Source organism: Lithobates pipiens, unplaced genomic scaffold (genome assembly GCF_037356315.1).
Source record: "Lithobates pipiens isolate NorthernLeopardFrog02 unplaced genomic scaffold, aLitPip1_a1.2 Scaffold_8, whole genome shotgun sequence".
NCBI classification, from domain to species: Eukaryota; Metazoa; Chordata; class Amphibia; order Anura; family Ranidae; genus Lithobates; species Lithobates pipiens.
This window is the reverse complement of record NW_027507903.1, coordinates 251,958,463-251,981,626: the sequence shown is the minus strand read 5'-3', so window position 1 is coordinate 251,981,626 and position 23,164 is coordinate 251,958,463. Positions and strand designations below refer to the sequence as shown.

At 43.9% G+C, this 23,164-nt stretch overlaps 1 protein-coding gene across 1 annotated transcript in view; it reads right to left on the bottom strand.

Annotated features, from left to right (window-relative positions):
• Window positions 1–13,441: 13,441 nt before the first annotated feature.
• LOC143961094 (uncharacterized) overlaps window positions 13,442–23,164 on the bottom strand; it is a 76,355-nt gene continuing 66,632 nt past the window's right edge. The window contains exons 18-19 of the mRNA XM_077470259.1: window positions 20,515–20,657; window positions 13,442–13,786 (exon numbers count right to left, since the gene is read on the bottom strand). Of these exons, the coding sequence (XP_077326385.1) occupies window positions 13,744–13,786; window positions 20,515–20,657 (186 nt within the window). The 3' untranslated portion in view covers window positions 13,442–13,743. The remainder of the gene's footprint in view (window positions 13,787–20,514; window positions 20,658–23,164) is intronic.

Genomic DNA, 23,164 nt, shown 5'->3' with positions numbered 1-23,164 from the left:
TAATCTTGAGGGATGAATCAATCAGTGGGTCCATAGAAAAATGCAATTTTAGTTGAGTTTGACACCACCCTAAACCATTGCTATTGGTCCTGTAGTATGATGGGGAATATCAGAGACGACAAAAGAAGGTTGGAGAGGTAGCAGGAGGTGGAGCCAAGCTTGACTTGTACAGGAAAGTCAAGTTTTAATAACATTCAGTTGTGTATACATTTCACTCTATTTATTGGTTTATATAGAGTGTTTTATATAAAGGTAACTTTAGGGTAACTTTTGCTTATGCAATTTTTCTTCATATAGTATGCTCATTTTGAATTGGCAAAGTTTGAGGCAGGTTTGCATTATCGTCACTTTATGTGTCACTTCTATATGTAGCAATTGTCACTTCCACTAATTTACTAAAGCGACTTGTCACGAGAAAACAAAACAGAAGTTATCTTGTGGCTTATGATTCAGTAAGTAATGATGGCATATTGCACAAGGTTCTGAGGAAATCAGTGACCATATTGTTCAAGCTAATCAAAAGTGATGCTATAAATATTCATGTTGTGTAATATTGTTCTCCTTGTATGATTTGACAGGATCTGGAGCATGAAAGTCATGTTTTATGATCTTCAAACATTGCTTAAGGCTGCATTCACACCTGAGCATTTTCAGCTATAAAAAGTTTGTAAAACGCCCGAAAAAACGCATGAAAAACGCCCAAGCAAAATCTCATTAGTTTCAATGGTTCAATATCATTACTTGTCACTCGCACCGGGAAGTTGCTGCGTTAGTGAACCTCCTGCACAGTTTCCGTCTATATTCCTTGGAACTGTTTTTTACCTTAGCGTTTTTTAGCAACATTACTATCACATGTCTTTTTTTTGCGATTTATGGACTGACTTTACCTTTACCTATATTTCTTTTTATTATTTGGTTTCTATTAGCACCTAAATTTAAGACTTTTCTTAATATGGTTGTAAAAACAATATACGCATATTAATATTGTACTATATACACTCTTCATATTATATATTTTTTTTTTTTTGCAATTTATCACTAAGATCTTCTCACTGGTTATTCAGAAAAAAAACAATTTTTTACCAATAACAATATTTGGTTATATCACTATATTTAAAGAGGAAGTAAACCCTGATGGGTTTACTTCCTCTTTTTTTCCCTGCAAAGGTAAAGCATAATGGACTACTATGCATCGCATAGTAGCTCATTATGTGTCACTTACCTGACACAGGAGCCAACGAAGTCGCCGCTGTCCCCTGTAGTCCGCCACATCCATGTTGCTTGTGGCGTCTCGCAGCTCCGACGAATCACAGCGGCGCAACCGCAATGACGTCACTCCCGCGCATGCGCACGGGAGTCGCGCCTCGCAGCTCCGCCGCTGTCATACGGTGAAGCCGCGATGACGTCACTCCCACGCATGCGCACGGGAGTCGACAAATTTGGCAAATCCATTCTTGGATTTGCCGCATTTAGTGCGCATGCGCGCCGCTGTCTACGGCGCATGCGCCGTAGACAGCGGTGCCCATTTTCGGGCAAATATCTCCTAAACCATATAGGTTTAGGAGATATTGCTTGGACCTACAGGTAAGCCTTAATCTAGGCTTACCTATAGGTCCAAGTTGTTTGGAAGGGTTTACTTCCTCTTTAAGGGTATAGCGCCCCATTTACTTCCTTTTTCACTTATTTATTTTCACTTATTAGTAATAACATTTGGTTATATTACTATATTTAAAGGTATAGCGCCTCATCTAAGGCCCCTTTCACACTACTGCGACTTCAAAGTTGCGCAATTTTGATGTGATTTTTGCTGCAATTTCAGGGAATGCCTGTGTAACTTGCATCAAAGTCAGATCAAAGTAGTGCAAGGACTACTTTGAAGTTTGCACGACTTGAAGTCATACTAATTTGAATGGTTGTCATTGGAAATCATGGGGAATGACTTCTCATGCTACGTTGCAGTCCCAAATCGTAGGACAAGTCATACAAGTGTGAAAGGGGCCTAAATTAAAATGCTTTTTATGTATTGATGGGCTGAGTGAAATGAGGTGAAGATGCAAAAGCAGAACCTCGAATAGGTATATAAAAGGAGGATAAACACTTTGTGCCTACAGGGTTCTATTGCTTTTTACGGTGCTGTCAGTCTAACACTGTGAACACACTTAAAGAGGGAATGAGCATAGTGTTTCCCTGATCAGTGTTTTGGTGTTTCTTTATTGTCCAAACAGAAGGTGGAGGCATTTCAGATCAAGCAAGTATTGCCTAATTGTAATGAAGAAACATGAAGTTACTGACCTGGCTGTACTGTCTGATAAGGTTGCCAGAATCACAAGAGTGACTGAACAGAATTACAACTAATTTGGCAGGTAAGACATTTCACAAATACAGTAGCTCACAAAAGTGAGTACACCCCTCACATTTTTGTAAATATTTTATTACCGTATATACTTGAGTATAAGCCAAGTTTTTCACACATTTTTGTGTGCTAAAAATACCCCCCTCGGCTTATACTCGAGTCCTCCCGGCGCTGTCCCCATCTACAGCCTTATTATCTCCTGGCGCTGTGATATATTCAGTCTAGTCGGTGCAGCCGTGCAGTGCCCCACCTCGTCCTCTTCCATGATAGGCTGAACACTGACTGACTGCTGGGAAACCGAGTCAGTGTCCATCATGTTTGAGGACGAGGAGGTCGGGCTTTGGTACACTGCATGGCCGCCGACTAGACTGAATATATCACAGCGCCGGGAGAGAATAAGGCTGCAGAATGGGCACTGCGCTGGGATCAGGTACACGAGGCAGGGAGATGGGCGTAGTGAGGCTGAGGCACAGCTTCCATAATAGCATAACCTGGATATTTTAATGTATATCTATGGATTCCAAACAAGTACGAGTGAAAGCTGAAGGCCATTTATTATCTAATATGGAATTTTTATATGATGTGGCATTATACTATGTGCAGATGGACACAGTGGGGCTGAGGCATGCAGATGGGCAGAGTGAGGCTGAGGCATGCAGATGGGCACAGTGAGGCTGAGGCATACAGATGGGCACAGTGAGGCTGAGGCATGCAGATGGGCACAGTGAAGCTGCAAATGGACACAGTGAGGCTGCAGATGTGCATTGTTGACCTTATTTTCCACTTACAGTAGCTGCTTCATTCTCACCCTAGGTTTATACTTGAGTCAATATATTTTCCCATTTTTTTGTGGTAAAAGTAGGTGCCTCGGCTTATACTCCTGTATATACGGTATATCTTTTTTTGTTACAGCACTGAAGAAATGACACTTTGCTACAATGTAAAGTAGTGAGTGTACAGCTTATTAGTGTAAATTTGCTGTCTCCTCAAAATAACTCAACACACAGCCATTAATGTCTAAACCGCTGGCAGCAATGGTGAGTACACCCCTAAGTGAAAATGTCCAAACTGGGCCCAAAGTGTCAATATTTTGTGTGACCACCATTATTTTCCAGCACTGCCTTAACCTTCTTGGGCATTGAGTTCACCAGAGCTTCACAGGTTGCCACTGGAGTCCTCTTCCAGTCATCCATGATGACATCACAGAGCTGGTGGATGTTAGAAACCTTGTGCTCGTCCACCTTCCGTTTGAGGATACTCAATAGGGTTTAGGTCTGGAGACATGCTTGGCCAATCCATCACCTTTACTCTCAGCTTCTTTAGCAAGGCAGTTTTCTTGGAGGTGTGTTTGGGGTTGTTATCATGTTGGAAAACTGCCCTGTCTCCGAAGAGAGGGGATCATGCTCTGCTTCAGTATGTCACAGTGCATGTTGACATTCATGGTTTCCTCAATGACCTGTAGCTCCCCAGTGCCGACAGCACTCATGCAGCCCCAGACCAAGACACTCCCACCACCATGCTTGACTGTAGGCAAGACACACTTCTCTTTGTACTCCTTATCTGGTTGCCGCCACACATGCTTGAAACCATCTGAACCAAATAAGTTTATCTTGGTCTCATCAGACTGCAGGACATGGTTCCAGTAATCCATGTCCTTAGTCTGCTTGTCTTCAGCAAACTGTTTGCGGGCTTTCTTGTGCATCATCTTTTGAAGAGGCTTCCTTCTGGGATGACAGCCATGCAGACCAATTTGATGGAGTGTGCAGAGTATGGTCTGAGCACTGACAGGCTGACCCCCCACCCCTTCAACCTCTGCAGCAATGCTGGCAGTACTCATACGTCTATTTCCCAAAGACAAACTCTGTATATGACACTGAGCACATGTACTCAACTTATTTGGTCGACCATGGTGAGGCCTGTTCTGAGTGGAACCTGTCCTGTTAAACCACTGTATGGTCTTGGCCACCTTGCTGCAGCTCAGTTTCAGGGTCTTGGCAATCTTCTCATAACCTAGGCCATCTTTATGTAGAGCAACAATTTTTTTTTTTATATCCTTAGATAGTTCTTTGCCATAAGGTACCATGTTGAACTTCCAGTGACCAGTATGAGAGAGTAAGAGCGATAACACCAAATTTAACACACCTGCTCCCCATTCACACCTGAGACCTTGTAACACTAATGAGTCACATGACACTGGGGAGGGAAAATGGATAATTGGGCCCAATTTGGACATTTTCCCTTAGGGGTGTACTCAATTTTGTTTCCAGTGGTTTAGACATTAATGGCTGCATGTTGAGTTATTTTGAGGGGACAGCAAATTTACACTGTTATACAAGCTGTACACTCACTACTTTACATTGTAGCAAAGTGTAATTCCTTCAGTGTTGTCACATGAAAAGATATAATAAAATATTTACAAAAATGTGAGGGGTGTACTCACTTATGTGAGATACTGTATGTCTTTCAAATGCCTATCAACAACGTTGTCATGAATTAATTAATTCATAACAGCTGTGTTTCCTATGCTGTGATTGGCCCACAGCTATAACATGGTACACGGGCTAATTACAGCACCCTGTACCATGTGATTAGCTGTAGAGAATCACAGATCACTAGTGAACAGAGCTGTTATGAATGTAACCAAAACTTGGCTGTTACAATGATCTTCAATGTAACAGCAAACAAAGTATATAAAAAGAATTCCCTGGCCACCCCTCAAAATAGTACAGCGTTACTATGGTGACATTGAACTAAAAATATTTAAGGAAAAGAAAAGTAATCAAGGACACCAGTCAGAGTCCTTGATTACCTCCACATCAGCCATATGACAATGCTATATTGCACTGGTGACAGTATGTAGAAAAAAAGAATTGTGGGAAAAAAATAATTTAATACAATTTATTTTATTTTACAAACAATTGAGACAAAAAATTACAACTTCAAAAAACTTGCAATGCCTCTTACTAAATGCCTACAGGAGTCAATTGGGGGGGGGGGGGGGGGGATTTATACTGTCCTGGCATTTTAAGGCCTCAAAAATGGAATAGGCCGTCAGTACATCAGAACTGATCAATTTTTTAATATATATACCATAGTTTGCAAACGCTAAAACTTTTACTTAAACCAATCTATATATACTTTTTTTTAACCAAAGACATGTAATAGAATACATTTTTGCCTAAATTGATGATGAAATTGGATTTTATGTGATATTTTTTATAACAGAAAAAAGAAAATATTTTTTTTTTTTTCAAAATTTTCAGTCTTTTTTTGTTTATATCCCAAAAAATAAAACCCAGTGGTGATCAAATACCACCAAAAGAAAGCTCTATTTGTGTGAAAAAGAAACAATAAAAATGTAATTTGAGTAAAGTATTGCATGACCACGCAATTGCCAGTTAAAGTAACGCAGTGCTGAATAGCAAAAAAAAGCCTGGTCATGAAGGGGGTAAAATCTCCAGGAGCTCGAGTAGTTATATACTCTTTATTTATTTTCTCACTTACAAATCATCATGTATATATTACACTTACATTCATTATTTTAATACCAATACTCATGTACCCCTCCCCAAAAAAAACAAAGAAAGAAAAAAAAAAAAAAAAAAAAAAAAGGGTGAGCCCAGCCCCCAATCCCCCGCATCACTCCCCTCCTACCTCTCCTTCCCTACTCAGCCATGTGTGTTGCTCTTTTTCCAAAAATGCTCCCCATTGTTGCCATTTGCTTACATGTTTTTGGCCTAAGTCCCCCAGTCTTTGCATGGATTCCTCCATTACCCTTATATGTTCTACTTTCCGGGTCCACTCTGCTACTGTCGGTACCTGCACGGACTTCCAATGACACGGAATCAGGGATTTGGCCACATTCAGTAAGACTGGAGTCATTGTGCCTCTGTATTGCCCGATCCCTTTCTTTGTATCATGGAACAGGCATTCCCATGGAGAATTTCCCACCATTTCCCCTGTCACTAAAAATATCAGTTCTCTTATTTGTTCCCAAAAAGGGGTTATTTTGGGGCAATCCCACCATATGTGCTTAAAAGAGCCCAGTCCCCCACATTCCCTCCAGCATAACTTCTGGTTCTCCTCACTGAACCTCTGTATTCTCTGTGGCGTCCAATGCCACCTCGCTATTAATTTAAAGGACATTTCGATCGTCTGCATATCTTTTGCCAGGGAGTAAGTCATTTTGATTATTTTGCTCCTCTGCTCCTGACTTCTCAAGGGCCCTATTTCTTCCTCCCATTTCCTTAAGTAGTCTGGAAGCTCCACGTCTCCTTCTTGCTTTAATATTTTATATATTTTGGAAATCCTTTTCTGTAGACATTGTGGTTCTTTAAATAATTTTTCTAGTGGGTAAAGTTGTGTCTTTCCTCTTAATGGTTGTGGTAAACCTTGTATAAAGTGCACCATTTGCGTGTATCTCCAGTAGTCAAGTGGCTTACACCCCCATTCTTGTGAAATTTCCCTAAAAGTGCTTATCCTATTCCCTTTCATTACTTCTAAAAGTGTTATGTCTTCCCTTTTTGCCCACCTACTAAAATATAAGCGTTCTTCTTTCCCTGGGGGAAAATAGTTTGTGTCCAAAAGTGACATTAAAGGTGAGTTGAAGTGCCACTTGTGTCTTTTATTTATTTTATCCCAAATTTTTAACGTGTGCCTAGTTAAAGTGCAAGTGCTCGTCCCTAAATCCCTATATTGAGGGGGGATCCATCTCATTTTAGCTAACTCTGTGTTGCTTAGTGTAACTTCCAAATCTACCCAGCTCTTCCCTTGTTTGTTATGACACCAGTCCGCTACCCTTGAAGTTATTATCGCCTCATAGTATTTAGTGAGATCTGGTAGAGCTACCCCTCCCCTCTCTTTCTCCTTCACTAAGACACTATAGGCTATTCTCGGCCTCTTTCGAGCCCATATAAACGACAAGATCATTGATTTGACCTTTCCCAGGTAGCTTACGGGCAAGGGGATAGGGATCATTTGGAGCGTATACATTACTAATGGTAGTATAAATATCTTTATTGTATTTATCCTCCCCATCCACGTGAGAGCTTTATATCTCATTTTATTTAACTTATCCTTAATTTTATTCAATAGAGGTAGATAGTTCGCCCCATAGAGGTTACCCATTTGTGACGTCAACTTTATGCCCAGGTAGGACAACTCTCCTTTGCACCATTTAAATGGTAGCTGGGAGCTTAGCGCTGTCTGTTCGGCCTGCGTTAAGTTTATGTTTAAAATTTCCGATTTAGTCGCATTTATTTTAAAGTTTGAAAAGTGGCCAAACTGTTCGAACTCTTTAAGGAGGGGTGGGATTGTTGTAATTGGATTAACCATGTACACCAGTACATCATCCGCAAATGCAGAGATTTTATATTCCTTCCCACCAACCCGAAGGCCCCGTATGTCATGGTTCCTCCTTATTGCGACCAGCAGTGGTTCCAAAGCGATCACAAACATGATCGGTGAAAGGGGGCATCCCTGCCTCGTCCCATTAAACAATTGTAGGGGGCGAGACAGGGATCCGTTTACTCTGATTCTCGCTGTTGGTTGCCAATATAGGGATTTAATCCATCTCAGCATCTTTTCTCCTAGTCCTAGATATTCTAATACCCTATCCGTAAACTCCCACTCCACTCTGTCGAAGGCCTTTTCGGCATCTACTGACAGCAGTACTGTGGGAGTCTTTCTCCTGGTAGCTTCCTGAATTAATGCTATGGACTTTATAGAGTTATCTCTCCCTTCTCGCCCCTGGACAAACCCCACCTGATCCGGATGGATCCAATCCGGGAGGAGGGTTTTTAGTCTTTCTGCTAGTATTTTCGAAAAGATCTTTATGTCCGTGTTTAATAGGGAGATCGGTCGGTAACTCTCTACGGCTGCTGGGTCCTTACCTTCTTTCAAAATCAAGGTTATGTGTGCACACAGGGCTTCCTCCCGAAACCTCTCTCCTACTCCCACTGCATTGAAGTAGTCGCAGAGTTTTGGGATTAGGAACTTCTGGAACTTCTTATAATAGAAAATCGAGTATCCGTCGGGACCTGGGCTCCCCCCGAGTGCTGTATTGTTAATTATTCTACTCACTTCCTCCGGTGTTATCGGAGATTCTAATAACTCCATCTCCTCCTTTACTCCTCTGGGGAAGTCCATGTCCCGAAGATACTCCTCTATTTTTCCTTTCCTCCTCTCCTTATCTCCCCCTTTCCCTCTTATGTTATACAACTCACTATAGTACCTGTGGAAATTTTCTGCCATTTTTGGAGTGGAGTATTGAATCTCTCCTCTTTTATCTTTAATCATTGCAATATGGGTCCTATTCTTATGATCCTTGACTCTTTTTGCTATCCATTTTCCCGACCAATTCCCCCATTGATATCTCTCTCTGTTTATTTTATGGAATACCGATTCCCTTTCTTGTTCTAGAATTTTTTCCAGTTCTCTTTTTTTTTCCCTTAACTCCTGTCTCTCCCTTAGTCCCTTTGGTCTAGTTTCCTGTTCTAATTTGTTAATCTCCCTGTAAAGGTAAGTTTTTTGTTGTTCCCTTTCCTTTTTCTTCCATGCTCCAATCCCGATCAAGACCCCTCTAATGACTACTTTGTGTGTTTCCCACAGGGTAGCTCTCGTTATACCTGCTGTGTCGTTTAGTTCATAGAAACTAATCAGTTCCTGTTCTATCTTGGCTGAGACTTCCGGGTCCTGTAATAGAGAATTATTTAATTTCCATGTCCTCCCTGATCCACTCTCTCCCTGTACTTCCAACTGGACTACTACTGGGGCATGGTCCGAAAGGGTGATTGATTTAATTTCTGCTTTTTTCAAATTTGGGACTAATTGGTGATCGAGTAGGATATAATCTAATCTTGCGAAGGAGTTATGTGGAGCTGAATAGTGAGTGTAATCTCTATCTTTTGGGTGGGAAATTCTCCATGCGTCTATAATCTGTGCGTTGGCTAAGGTTCTTTTTAAAGATCTATATCTCCCCTCTGCCACCCTACTACCACCCCCCGAGTTGTCCATTTTAGGGTTTAGAGTCCAGTTCAGGTCCCCTGCGATGATTAATTTACCCACTTTGAAACCCTCCAGCGTCTCAAGAACAGTCCTTAAGAATCTGTCTGGGTTTCTGTTGGGTGCATATACATTCACTATAGTACATTTCAAATCAAGCAATTTGCCCCTAAGAAACAGGTATCTACCTTCCGGGTCAGCCAATCGCTCCTCTATTTCAAATCTGGTTGTTCTATCGAACCCCGTAGCTACGCCTCTTGAGTGGGCTGAAGGTGTGTCCCCGTAAAACCATAATGGGAATTGAAATGATGACAGCTTTACAGGGGATCCGTTAGTGATAAATGTCTCTTGGAGGCAGACCACATTCCCCCCTAATAATTGGAGTTCTTTATCTATCTTGAATCTTTTTTCTTTTATATTTAGTCCCCTTACGTTATATGATATTACATTAATTGCAACCATCGCATACTTGCAGTATAAGTCGGAGTCTCACATAGGCTGATCCGGGGGCGCAGCCCCTTTGAAACACCGGGGGGTAAACCATTGGGGGAAAAAAAAAAAAAAAAATTGGGGGGACTCTAGCCCCAAACCCACTAATCCCTCCCTCCCCCTCTCCCCTCCCTCCTCCCCTCTCTTCCCTCCCCTACTCCGCAACAATGCCCCTGAAAAGGGTGGTCGGAGTTCCCCCCACATTTTGTTGTTCATATGGGTTAGATACCTTGCTAGAAGGGACCCTCTTCTCCCCATATATACCCAGGGGCTCCCACCAGAGACTCCCCGGAACCCTCCTCCCTCCCACCCTCCCCCTGCCCTCCCAACCCAACCATCCTCTCACTTCCCCCTTCACGCCCTCTTTGAGTCTTTACTTTGCTCTTGGCTCGACTCCTCTCGTTCCTGTCCATCTAGGGATCCTTGGGGTCAGTACTGTTTTTTCTTCCACCCCCCACCCCGGTAGCCGGGGAGGGGGGATGTCCAGCCTTTCGCAGAACCCCTGTAGATCTTCGGGGAATCGTAGGACTGCGGAGCGGCCGTCTTTTTTCCCAATTAAACACGCGGGGAATCCCCACTGGTAGGATACACCCAAGGTCATCATCTGTTGTGTGAGGGGCTTCAACAGCCTCCTTCTCACTAATGTTTCTACAGCCAGGTCCGGGAAGACCTGCAGTTCTACCCCCTCGAAGATCAATCCTGCCGCTGTTCTCAGTTTCTCCATAATGAGGCCTCTCTCTTCTACGTAGTGGAACCTCACTATTACGTCTCTGGGTTGCTCTTCCCTAAGCCCTGTCCGTCTTGCTATCCTATGAGCTCTGTCTATCCTAAGGGTGTCCCCGGGGTCTCTTCCTAATAAAGGGTTGAATACCTGCTTTATTATACTGCCCAAATCCTTGCTGCTATATTTCTCTGGGAGGCCCTTGATGCGCACCTTCTTCCTTCTCCCCCGGTTGTCCTGGTCCTCCAGTTTATATTGGAGGCTCCTATTCGCTAACTGAAGGGATGTAATTTGTTCTGTTATCTCATCTAATCTTTGGTCCTGGTTGTCTAATCTCCCCTCTATCTCTTCCACCCTCCCAAGTACTAATCCTATATCTGACCTCACTCCTGCTATTTCCATTTTTAGTGAGTCCTCCATTTTTGTGAACATTTCCGTTAGCATCTCCCTGGTTGGGGGGCCTTCACTCTCCTGGGGTGTAACTGGCGCAATACCTCCTCCCCTTGTGCCCTCCACCTCCTGTCCTATTTCCTCCCTCACATTACCTTCCTTTGGGGGCCCCCTATTAGCTCCATTTTCCATTCCCCCTTTTCCCTCCTCTAATATCCTTTGCTTATTTGGGCCGGATCTCCGTGTTGCTACAAATTTTGGGCTACAGGGGCCTTCCTCTGTTATACTGGAGTTGCTTGCCATGTAACGCTGGATTCCCCCTGGGCTAGAGGCCAGTGGGGTTTTTTTTCCTGTTTTTACCTTCCCTTTCATCTTCCCCTATAACTAAGCTCCCCTTGTTTTTAATCCTTTTTTGGCTACCCGCTAGCAAGTAGAGAGAGAGCGCGGGGCGACTCCCCGAGCCACAACCCTTCTCCCTGGCTCCAGGAGTTAACCCTCTCTCCTCTCCCTTCCCCCCCTACCCGGGAACTTTTACTTAATAATAATGCAGTACCACCCCTGCCAAGATGCAAAGCCCAGACAGAAATCTACAGGTACGCAAGCTGTAATCATGCTATAAGTCCCATCAATATTAATGCAATCTTTATACAGTCTCTTTATCAGGTTTTGTCCTAAAAACTTCTTCTTCTTTTACTTCCTGGCCAGCGCCTACTCCTTGTGGTTAAGGCTCTTCAATATTGACTCAAGGTTGGACGCAGCTTAATTGGTAAAATGTCCCTTCCTCAGCGAACGGTAACCTTGGTTCTTGAAATCTTCTCTGTGTTGCATACAAAAAAGAAAACAATGTCCCATTCCGTGGAGAGGATATGGGGGGTACCAATATAAGTACTCAAAACTTGCATATTCTCTCCCTTGCCCAGCTGCCCTCCTTGCCCAGGGGGCCACCCCGGAGAGGCCTTAACACATAGCCATGGGCTGTATACAGTCTGTTACTTCCGTAGATGCTAGTCGTCCCCCAATCTTCTCAGTGAAGTGAGAACACAACCACAAAAAAAAAAAAAAAAGAGAAGGATGGGGGGGGGGGGGGGAGGAAAACAGAGAAAAAACCAGCGGGAACAGAGCAGAAGTTTTGTGTTCTGTGGGAGCTCTTTACTTATCTCCACCGGGTTTCCAGTAACTTCCCTTCTCTCTCCCTTCCCCCCTTCTGTGGCTACTTGCGGTAGGGTTTTTTTTTAAATATCCTACTGATTTTCAACATGAAAACTGGGTTGTGGATCCCAGTATGAGCCTACCTTTCCGCATTTTCTTCAATACATGAGGCCCCCCCCCCCCAGTGTTTTATTTATGTTTGAAACGTTTAAAATATAAAGTTCACTTCCGGATGGGTTGCCTAGTCTCCGACAAATTCTACGCCACTTGACGCAGGGGAAGGGGCTGGGACAAAATGTCTTTATCCTTACTGCTCTCTTAGTAAACTTCTCGGCCCCCTCCTCCTGCCTGCACGGGGTTCAGGGAGATAATAGGGGGGAGACCTACAGGAACTGAGGTAGAGAGCCAGAACGCCAGCAGCAAAACTATACCCAGCCTTAGCAGTTTTCAGAGCGTATCTCCTTATAACACAGTTCTCACACGGCTCAGTGTACAGCTCTGTCCTGCCTAATCACATTCCACCATTAGCTCCTACTTAGTGTTTGTTTTACTGTACCGCACTCCAGTGACCGTGGCCGAGGGTTTCCTCCGCTGTGCTGTGCTCCGATGGACCGGTGAGCTCTCTAGTGTAGGCTGACGGCTGTACGCCCGTGATTCGAGGCTCCCGCCGAGACTGGCGTCTCCTGCTTGTCTCCTGTGTGGATTCCCCCGGCAGGGTTCACTTGCAGCTTCCGGTCTGCGGCTGGTCACGAGTATCCAACATCCGTGTCAAGGGGCGCATGAAGCCGTTCCCAAGCCGCGTCAGGCTGCGGGGGAGCGGCGTGGCGGACAGAGGCAAGCCGGCTCTCTTCAGGCTGCCGACATGCCTGAACGAATCACCGCTCTGCTTCTCGCCGTGCGTTGGAGGGGGACGGAGAACGCCGTGGGAGTTCCAGGTGGAGAGGGGGAGCTCGAGTAGTTAAATGCCCATGTGAATGAGCCCTTAGTTAACCAGGTGCCTCCACTGGAAGATTCCCTTACCTCCAATTCCGGTGACAACAGTCATCAGCAGAAATAGAGGGGGTGAATATCTCTAGCAGTTGCACAAAACATTAGTAAAAACGTGTCAGAGTTTCTAATCCTTCTCAACTGTCTAAAAAAAAATAAAAAAATAAAAAAAAGGTTTGGCTGTACATGCATTTTAGGCACAGTTATTGTTACATCTAAATATTAGTAAGTGACATATCTTGTCAGTACTGGGAATATACAGTGTGCATTGTACAGCAAGTTTAGGTGCATAATGAAATTATTTTGGACTTCCCCTCCAATACACGCAGTGCCTGAATAATACTGCATAGTCAACATTGACAAGGTTTTTATTCTGCATCATGGGTAGCTGGATGTTGAGGTTTTAGTGACTAAGCAGGAAGAAAATGTCATATAGGGTGGCATGATGAGTGGTCACAGTTCCAGTACATGGGTTATTTTATACATATTTTAGAATAAGCTTTACATTCAGAAACACCTGTCATCATAAAGAACAGAGCTGTCGTCTTCATACACCGGTACATAGGCTATGGGTGTGATTGTACATCATGTCCTGGTTTAATCAATATTATCTGGGAGAGGCAATTTCCAGAACTGTATTATCTCATTATGTCTACATTGCATTGATTGAAGAAATGTTCAAATGTCTGTCATATCTGTAAGCAAAGAAATCAAAAAACATTTCATAATTTTTGTATATGTTCACTCTGCCCAATGCTGCAACATGATGAAGAAAAGGAGAGAACAATAGGTATACTTGCGTGCTGCTTTGTTCAAAACAATAAGGTGATATATCTATAATCAAAAATATGTGTATCTGGTGCTATTGGATCGCTCACAACAAAACACACTCTCATATAAAATTGTGACAGAAAAATAAACAAAACAGTTCATCGATGTCCTTTGATGTGATGTGAAGCATAAAAATCACCAACTCCAGAAAAAACATGAATCTGCTGTAAAGTTGCCTATGTTCCCAGAGAAGACGCCAGAAGGGCCCTCCCCTACGCAGTGCAACGCTTAAGTGAGGGGCCTTTAGACGTCACGGCGTGTTCAAGACACGAGGAATTGCTTGTGTCTTAAACATGCCCAGGAATATTATTCTAAGCTACAGGGGCATGGTTACATGCTGTTTATAGTCTGATGCACAGCACTTGATCCCTTGGGCTCACTGGAAACTCAGAGTTTTCCAACAAGCCTTCCTGATGCAGTGGAAGAGAGTTTGTCTAGCCCAGCCAATCAGGATCACCAGCCTGGGCGCCTGAATCTCTGGTAGTAGATTAAACTAGAAACGCTAAATAGCATCATCCATTAAAAGTATTCATATAGAGCAGCCGGGAAGGATCCTTCACATCAAAGGACATTAATGAAAAGTTTTATTTATTTTTCTGTCTCTTTATTTATATATTTTCCTGTCACAATCTTTTATTTTTGATATGGGCTTTTTTATGGATGATTTAAAGAGACAGTAACATTATTGAACAGCTTTACACTTTCAGTTATATAGGAGCGTGGCACCACCAGTAATTATACTGAAGAAACAGAACTGGGTCTGTGCAGGGATGTTGAATTTGAGCGACTTTGAAGCCGCGGCAGTGTGAACAAGAGCTTATCGTCAAATGCAATGTTTTAATAGATATTCTAAATCAGTAAATAATGTTGTATAGATGGCTAGGTTTAAAAACGTTTTCCCTTTCTGCACACAGACACTGGTCAAAGAAGTAATTGTTATTGCCATTTTTATTCAGGCTAAAAGCCTAAGGCCTCTTTCACACCAACGTGCCGTTCAGGCCCGCCTGTCAGTTTTTCAGGCGGACCTGAACGGGTGCTCCATAGAGCTCTATGGAGCGTCGGATGTCAGCGGTGACATGTCCGCTGACATCCGACCCGCTCCGATCCGAAAAAGTGTGACGGAGGAAAAAGCTATTTTTCCATCCGTCTGCGGATCGGATCGGATGATGACGGGCACTGCGGTCCGTCGTCATCCGATCTCCCATAGGGGAGAGCGGCGCTGTGACAGGTCCGTCCCTGCACAGTGTGCAGAGACAGACCTGTCATCTCCCTGCTCAGCGGGGATCGGCGGAGTGATCCCCGCTGAGCAAACGGACATCCACGGGGCGGATCAGAACTGATCCGCCCCGTGTGAAAGGACCCTTACTATAAAAGCCAAAGAGTGCAATGATGTGGTTATTTGACTAGACACAGTTGTAGATGAACAATACACCAAATCTAGCACAGGTCAGGGCAGGTAAAAGTAATTATTTGTAATCAGGTCAGGTATGCACCAGTAGTAAGTAATGAAAAAAGAACCCAGCCTAAGACAAGTTAGAAACTCACTGAATAAAGTTTAAGGTAGAACTAAAGTAAAACTTTAGACCCCTTTCACTGTGCCTTTACAGTAAAGCACTTTTTGGCTGCTAGCTGGGCATTTTAAACCCCAAACAATGGGTTAAAAACTCCCGCGTCGCGGCAATTCAGAAGCGTTATTCAAACGCTTCGGAAGCGTTGCCCCTTTATTGCATTGGGCGTTTTGGGAGCGCTGTATCCCAAACCGTCCCAAAGATGCTGCTTGCAGGACTTTTTCTAATGTCATGCAAGCACACCGCTCCAGTGTGAAAGCACCCATTGCAGAGAAAGGGAGGCAGTTTTCAGGCGCTTTACAGGTGCTATTTCTAGTGCTAAAATACTTGAAAACTGCCTCAGTGTGAAAGGGGTCTTATTCATCTTGGATAGAGTAATGGAGGGTTATAACCAATCATCTGTGTCCTATTGGGAAGATTTCCCTTCACTACCTGTCCCATACCCAAAAGGGAAGTGAGAGGAAATCCCTCCAAATGAAGGGAATCCCTGGTTGTCATTAAAACTAGAGTCCCCATTGGAAGATTTCCCTTCTATTACTGTTCTGGTGACAACCAAAAATGTGTGATTTTTCTCATACTTTCACTCTCAGTGAAACCAGTAAATGGGACAAATAGAGAGGATGAGTCTCCCTAATGGGGACACAGACAGCAATAAAAACTGACAGGTATTCTAATTCTTTTCTACTCCAGCCTTTCTCAACCTTTTCAATACAGAGGAACCCTTGAAATAGTTCTCTGGTCTCAGGGAACCCCTGCTAAAAATTTGAAATCTACAACTCATGATACATTAATGTGATGGTCGGTGAGAGGAATGGTCCTTACACTTGTGGTCATTGGGAAGAATTACCTCCTTACAGATAGCTAAAAAGATCAATGGTGTGAGTAGGAACTTATCTGAGAGGCAGAAATGGCCCAATGCTGAAGGAACCCCTAGAAACCTCTGGAGGAACCCTGGTTGAGAATCATTGCTCTACTCTATTGAAAGCTAAAAAAAAAAAAAACTTTGCCTTTAGTTGTACTTTAAATAGGCACACTGACATGAACTACGATGGGATCACAGACACTATCAAAACATACTGATGCAAATAAACACAGAGAAAGGGCAGGGTAAAAAAAGAAGAGAGTGTGTAACAAACAATGTGAACTATTCCGAGTTCTAGTATTTGTATATGATTAAGGTGTCCTTTTATGAAGCAGTGAAATCTATTCACTGCTTCATTCTCCGGCATTCACATAGGAGATCTTTCTCCTCTGTGTGCCACTTTATGAAGCGGAGTAGATCGCTTCACACTTGGAGGAGTGAAGCGATCTACAAACGCTTCTAACACTGGAGAACGGCCCCTAATACTGGAATCTCGTGAGACTTTACGAGATTACAGTACTAGAAATTCACTCATACACAGAGATGTCAATATATTAAGCAGTGATAAATTATCACAGCTCAATACACTGACACGCGGTGTGATTAATGTTAGTGAAATAAAGCGTCCCCCTACATAATATATACATGTATACACACACAGACATTATATATACATGTATATACACACACATTATATATATATATACATATACACATTATATATATATGTATATATATGTATACACATACATATGACAGGGGGACATGGTTACAGTGTTGGGGGGTCTGAACGAGGCATAAGGAAGTTAATTATCTTCCTCTTTCCTCCTCAGATCCCCCCGATTCCCTCTTCACTACCCCGGTTCTCCACCTCTGAGTTGGTGAATCGGGGCGTGTGAATTCTGACACAGATCACAAGTGAAGCGCTGAGATCACAGCTTCATATAGTGACCGTTACTGTGTCAGTCTATGAGGATTCTCCATGTGCGGAGATAATCGGCGGGAGAACAAGTTCAAACACATCTCCCCCCGATTATCTCTGGTTTATATACTGTTTATGGGCTGTGATCAGCGGCGATCCTCTGGATCTCCACTGATCATTGCTTCATAAACGGACACCTAAAGACAGTGTGAACAAGGTCTGAACTGTGCTACACATCTCACACAGCACAAGACATGAAATTAAAGTTGAAAGTGAACAAAGCATTGTTTGTTTTCTATTGAGTGGGCCTTATTAGAGAGATTTTATGTCACAAAAAATCTGCCTTTCAGGAAGCAACCTATCGCCTCGTCACCTCCTGTTAAGTGCCTCTGAAAAACTATCCATCGCAAATTGCTTTTCACAGAGGCAGCAATAATAGGCACATGTCTATCGATCATAATGAAAACCAGTCAGGGTGATTTAATGAAGCAGTTGCAACACTTTTGTGGTGGTATGGCCATATTCTAAAGTCTATCTATCAGAGCTGCAACAGATTCATGTACACCTTACACAACATGTACATGGATCTGCCGCAAGTTCAATGTGTCCTCCTTCATCAGTGCTTGGCGAATGTTGACGGTAGTAAAAATTGGACTGGCGGGAGTGCAGAAATCCTGATGGGTAAATTTAGTGTGCGATTAATAGTAAAACAACTTGTTCCAGATGCCGATTTAAACAGTCCAGGTTATAGTGTCTGCAGCATTCCGCGATGAAGGGTGATCCACTGAACACCCAAAACACATTCAGGAAAATTCAAAAAGAGTGTATGACACTCTTTAGGACACTGATGTGCCTACACACGACACATTTTGGAGAAGGCGAAAAAATTCATGTACCTGTTTTAAACTGTTCATACCGACACTCTCTCCTCATTGTAACTATACTTCCTCCTGCAGCTGTCACACAGACAGCACATTGGTGGCAGAGTTTTGTAGCTGGGTGGGCAGAGACTGATGGGGATTCACAGACACTAGTTTCCCAGATGGGTAGATCGTTAGCCAATAGACAGCCTGCTATTCTTAGAGAATACACCCACTGCCTACTGTCAATCACAAGGAGAGAGTGGACCTGATAGAGAACTATTGCCTTAGATTCCTCATCAGGTTCTGCAAAATGTCAGCATCCGTGGTTGCTAGGAGGCCGTCGGCTGTAAAGCTGACAACTTGCTTAACAACCAGTGACAGAGGAGGAGAGGAGGTAGTGGCCAATATACTGCCTGTTGTGCAGTGTCAGTGCCGGGACAATCTCATCTAGAGCCCAGGGCAAACATACCAAACTGCGACCCCCCCTCTCCAAGAGCATTATGTGTCAGCAAAATCCCTCCCCCTCCCAAAAAGTGCTAACCTGCATGCTTACCCCGTAAGTATAAACTTTCCCTCCACCCAGTACAAATCTGTCCCCCTCCCCACGCTGAAATCTCCCCTCCCAGCACAAATTTTTGCCCCCCCTCCCCCAAATTCTCCCAACACAAAATCCCCCTCCCAAAAAACAAATCATACCTCCTAGCACAAATCCTCTATAACTCAAATTTTCACCCCAAGTACACATCTTCTCCCCCCACTCCAAATCCCCCCCCAGCACCAATTACCCCCCAATCATCCCTACTAGCCCAAATCCCCCCCCCCCCCAGTAAGAAATTCCGCCTCTTAGCACAATTCTCCCTCCACCATATCACCTCTTCTAGCACAAATCGTCTTCCCTACCAACTCAAATACCCCTAAATCCCCACTCCTAGCACCCCACCCCAAAATTGCCCTCCTAAAACAATTCTTACCCCCTGCCACCCCCAAATTCTCCCTCCCAATACAAATCCCTCCTCCCATCTCCTTGTGGTGCCCCCCCCCACACCAAAGTGCCTAGGGCAGCCGCTCTTCCTGCCCACCACTTGTCTCGGCCCTGCACAGTGTACAGGGGTAGACGCTCTGTAACACTAGGACTTTATTGAATTTCCCAAATTGGCTTTTACTGGATGTGAATTATAATATAAAATAGACTGTTCTGAACCTTCACAAGGAGGGAGAGGGGGAATTAAAAAAAAAGTATTTTAGACATGTTCTGCCTCAACTTGTGCCATTGCTCATAGCATAGCAACCAATCAGCTTCTATCTTTATTTTTTTCCACACAGTTTATAAAAAAAAAATGTAAAAACCGATTGGCTGCACTCTGTTAAGACACGGTTGTTTTAGACTCCTCTATTCATTTTCCCCAGTATGTCCAGAGCTTTCCTTTTTCCTCCCATATTTATTTGAGACAGAGATCAACCTATGGCTATTATAACTGATTAATAAGGAAATGCATACTTATTCCAAATCAGAGACTAACTTATGTACATCTTTACTTATCCACGATGGATTACATTTCAGAGGTAGTTTGACAACTCCTAAGAGCTGCACTAATGCCTAACAGTGTGCATTGCATGTGGTTTTGGCATGGCCCCATTTAGCGCAACAGCAGAGATCATAGGGTGGAAGTCTCCCCAACAGACTGTGGGCCTCAATACATACCCCGACAGAGGATTAAACCCTTCCTCTGCTTTATCGATGTTTTTGCTGAAGACACTGTTTATGTACTATATGTAGGAGTAAACTGAAATTGAATGAAAATCTGACTTTTATAAGGATGAGAGTCTCGTCTTGGGTGAGTAGGGTATTCCTCTGTAGAGCAACACTAAAGCAATGGTTAAAGTAGAACTAAAGGCAAAACTTTTTTTTCCCCTTTGGGATAGAGTAAGGTGGCATTATATCCCCTTTCAGGTTTGTTTTTGCCATCTGTGTCCCATTGGGGAGATTTATCTTAATTTCCTGTCCCATAGCCAAAACAGGAAGTCAAAGGAAATCTCTCCAATGTGAGGGAATCTCTGGGTGTCACAAGTATTAGTGTCCACATAGCAAGATCTCCCCTCAAATACAGTTCTGGGGGCAACCCAAAATTAGTTTTTATTTTAAACTTCTGGTGATAGTTGTAAACAGGACAAATAGAGAGGGGGAATCTCCGTAACGGGGCAAGAGAGCAATAAAAATTGACATGTGTTCTAATCCCTCTCCGCTCTATTCAAAACTAAAGAAAAAGTTTTGCCTTTAGTTATACTTTCTTTTCTAGACAAATTTACTGAGCACACATCACTTCAGCAATTCACAATTTTACACAGAAGACACTTTTGTGGAGAAAGACATAATTACCCAAACTTGAAGTCGCTGGGTAAATGGTTTCCTGTCTGATATTCATTCCTAGTTTTCACTATTTGTTTCTGAAGATCTTTTATGGATCTGCTATAGCCATTTAAAATATAGTTGGCAAACATCAGCTTCCCACAAATATACATCTAAAACAGAAAAAAAATGCAATTATAATATAAAACAAAGTCAGGCTAATTGCTGCTGAGTCATTCATAGGAAGCTTTGTATTTTTATGAATTAGTACTAGGCTCCCTCTAATTGGCTGAGGTGGAAAGGCAGATGGATGGTGTTGCAAGCTCCACCTCAGCCAATCAGAAGAAGCCTTGCATTCATTCATCAAAACACAAAGCTTCATTCGTAAAATATAACGTTTCCTGTGAATGGCTGAGTAGTAGCTCAGCCCATCTCGATTTTGTTCCAGAAGTGGGACTGGAAGTCTCCATCTCACTTGACAGATCATATTGCTGTATACTGTACATAGCTAATGCTACATACACTTTATACTGCACTGATGGCAAACACATTTCTTTTCAAATAATTTTTATTATTTTCCAATAAAAAGGGAGGTAAACAAAACATAGTAGGATTAACACATAAGCACAATTGTCTTCCACACATAGAAAGAGTAATGCCGCGTACACACGATCAAACAATCCGGTGGAAAAGTCCGGCAAACTCAAGTCCGCCAAACAATCCCCCCGTGTGTAGCCTCCGGCATACTTTTTTGACCCGAAAGTACTGCGGACTTAGAATGCCGTGTTGCACACCAATCTGCCCGCCGTACTCGCATTTCGGCAGACAATCCGGCCGTGTGTGTGCCAGTCCGCCGTACTTTTGAAATGAGCGGACTTTTCCCGCCCGGAGAAAAGTCCGCTCATTTAGAGCGGGTCTCCAGGTAGGCGGGGCCCGCGAAGGAGACGTCGCTGGCCCTGCCGCCTGGTATGGACTTAAAGGGGAACCCCAAACGCTGAAAAAAATCGGCGTGGGGTCCCCCAAAGTCCACAACAGACCCTTGTCCAAGCACGCTACCCGGCCGGCCAGGAAAGGGGGGCGAGCGAGCGCGCCCCCCTCCTGAGCCGTACCAGGCCGCGTGCCCTCTACATGGGGGGGTGCCTTGGGGAAGGGGGGCCGCGCGCCCCCCCACCCCAAAGCACCTTGTCCCCATGTTGATGAGGACAAGGGCCTCTTCCTGACAACCCTGGCCGTTGGTTGTCAGGGTCTGCGGGCGGGGGGCTTATCGGAATCCGGGAGCCCTCTTTAATAAGGGGGCCCCCGGATACCGGCCCCCCACCCTATGTGAATGAGTATGGGGTACAATGTACCCCTACCCATTCACCTGTAAAATAAAGTAGCGTTGGGGGTTCCCCTTTAAGTCCATACCAGGCGGCGGGGCCAGCGACGTCTCCTTCGAGGGCCCCGCCTACCTGGAGACGCGCTCGAAATGAGCGGACTTTCCTCCGCGTGTGTGGGCGAGGCCGTTCATTTCGAAAGTACGGCGGATAGTACGGCGGACTTAGTATGCCGTATTAGTCCGCTGAAAAAGTGCCGTGTGTGGGCAAGTAGCCCGTTCGGAAATTCCGACGGACAGTCTGGCGGACGTCCGCCAGACTATGTACGTCGGACAGACGGCTACGTGTGTACGCGGCTTTAGAAATGTAGAACACATCATATAAAAGGAAGGGAGGAAATGCAAATGCAAATCAAATTTCACAACTTAGGTTGTAGGCAGTGACATACAAATCAGCTTATGTGACCTCAAATGTGAGCCAGGCACAAGAGGAACTGCGGTCTGCTCACATAATCTTTAATTAAGATATCTTTGCCACTCTGAAGATTCCCTCCAACCACTTTGCATATTATTTTATATATTCTGTACTTGCCAAATATGCTGCAGAAATCTCCCTCCACTGAGTCTGACTGCATCCATTTTAACAGTGGGCAGCTGAAGATGCTGCCTGTTCAATTCCTGGATATACACAGACACACACAGGCATGCCCCCAGCTCTGCAACTCTGATTGGCCCTCTTATGACTCCCCCCTCCCTTACTGGCAAACTCTCACAAGAGTTAGAGAGAGAGCTATGCATGATGTCATAAGCCTAGGCTTTTTACCAAGAAACAGGAAGTGGGCTGTATAAGATATTTACTTGCAGAAAAAAAAATGTTTTACTATCCAAAGTTAAAACAGTGAGGGCAGAAGATTTAATAGATGGAAAGTTGAAAAAATGACTCAACGTCTACTTTAAGGAAAATAGGAAATAGCTTGTCTGAACCAGCTTGGCCCAAACAAACTATTTAAAGTGATACAAAGCTAGTCAGGTTTTAACGTAATTTTCATTTTTTAACCACTTCCTGCCTGGTCAATAACAGATTGACGTCCAGGAAGTGGTTCTGTTATCCTCCCTGGGCGTCATAAGACGTCCAGCAGGATAACATGCCGGCGCGCATGGCGGCAAGTGTGGCGTGTCAGTCTGACATGCCGCATCTCCGATCGTGATAAGAAGCCTCTGTCAGAGGCTTCTTACCACTTGATCAGCTGTGATCAATCACAGCTGATCATCGTGTGAACCAGAAAGTGCCGGTAAACGGCATTCCTTAGTTTGCGTTGACAGGGAGAGCTGATCAGAGCTGATCGGCGGCTCTCCCTGTTAGAG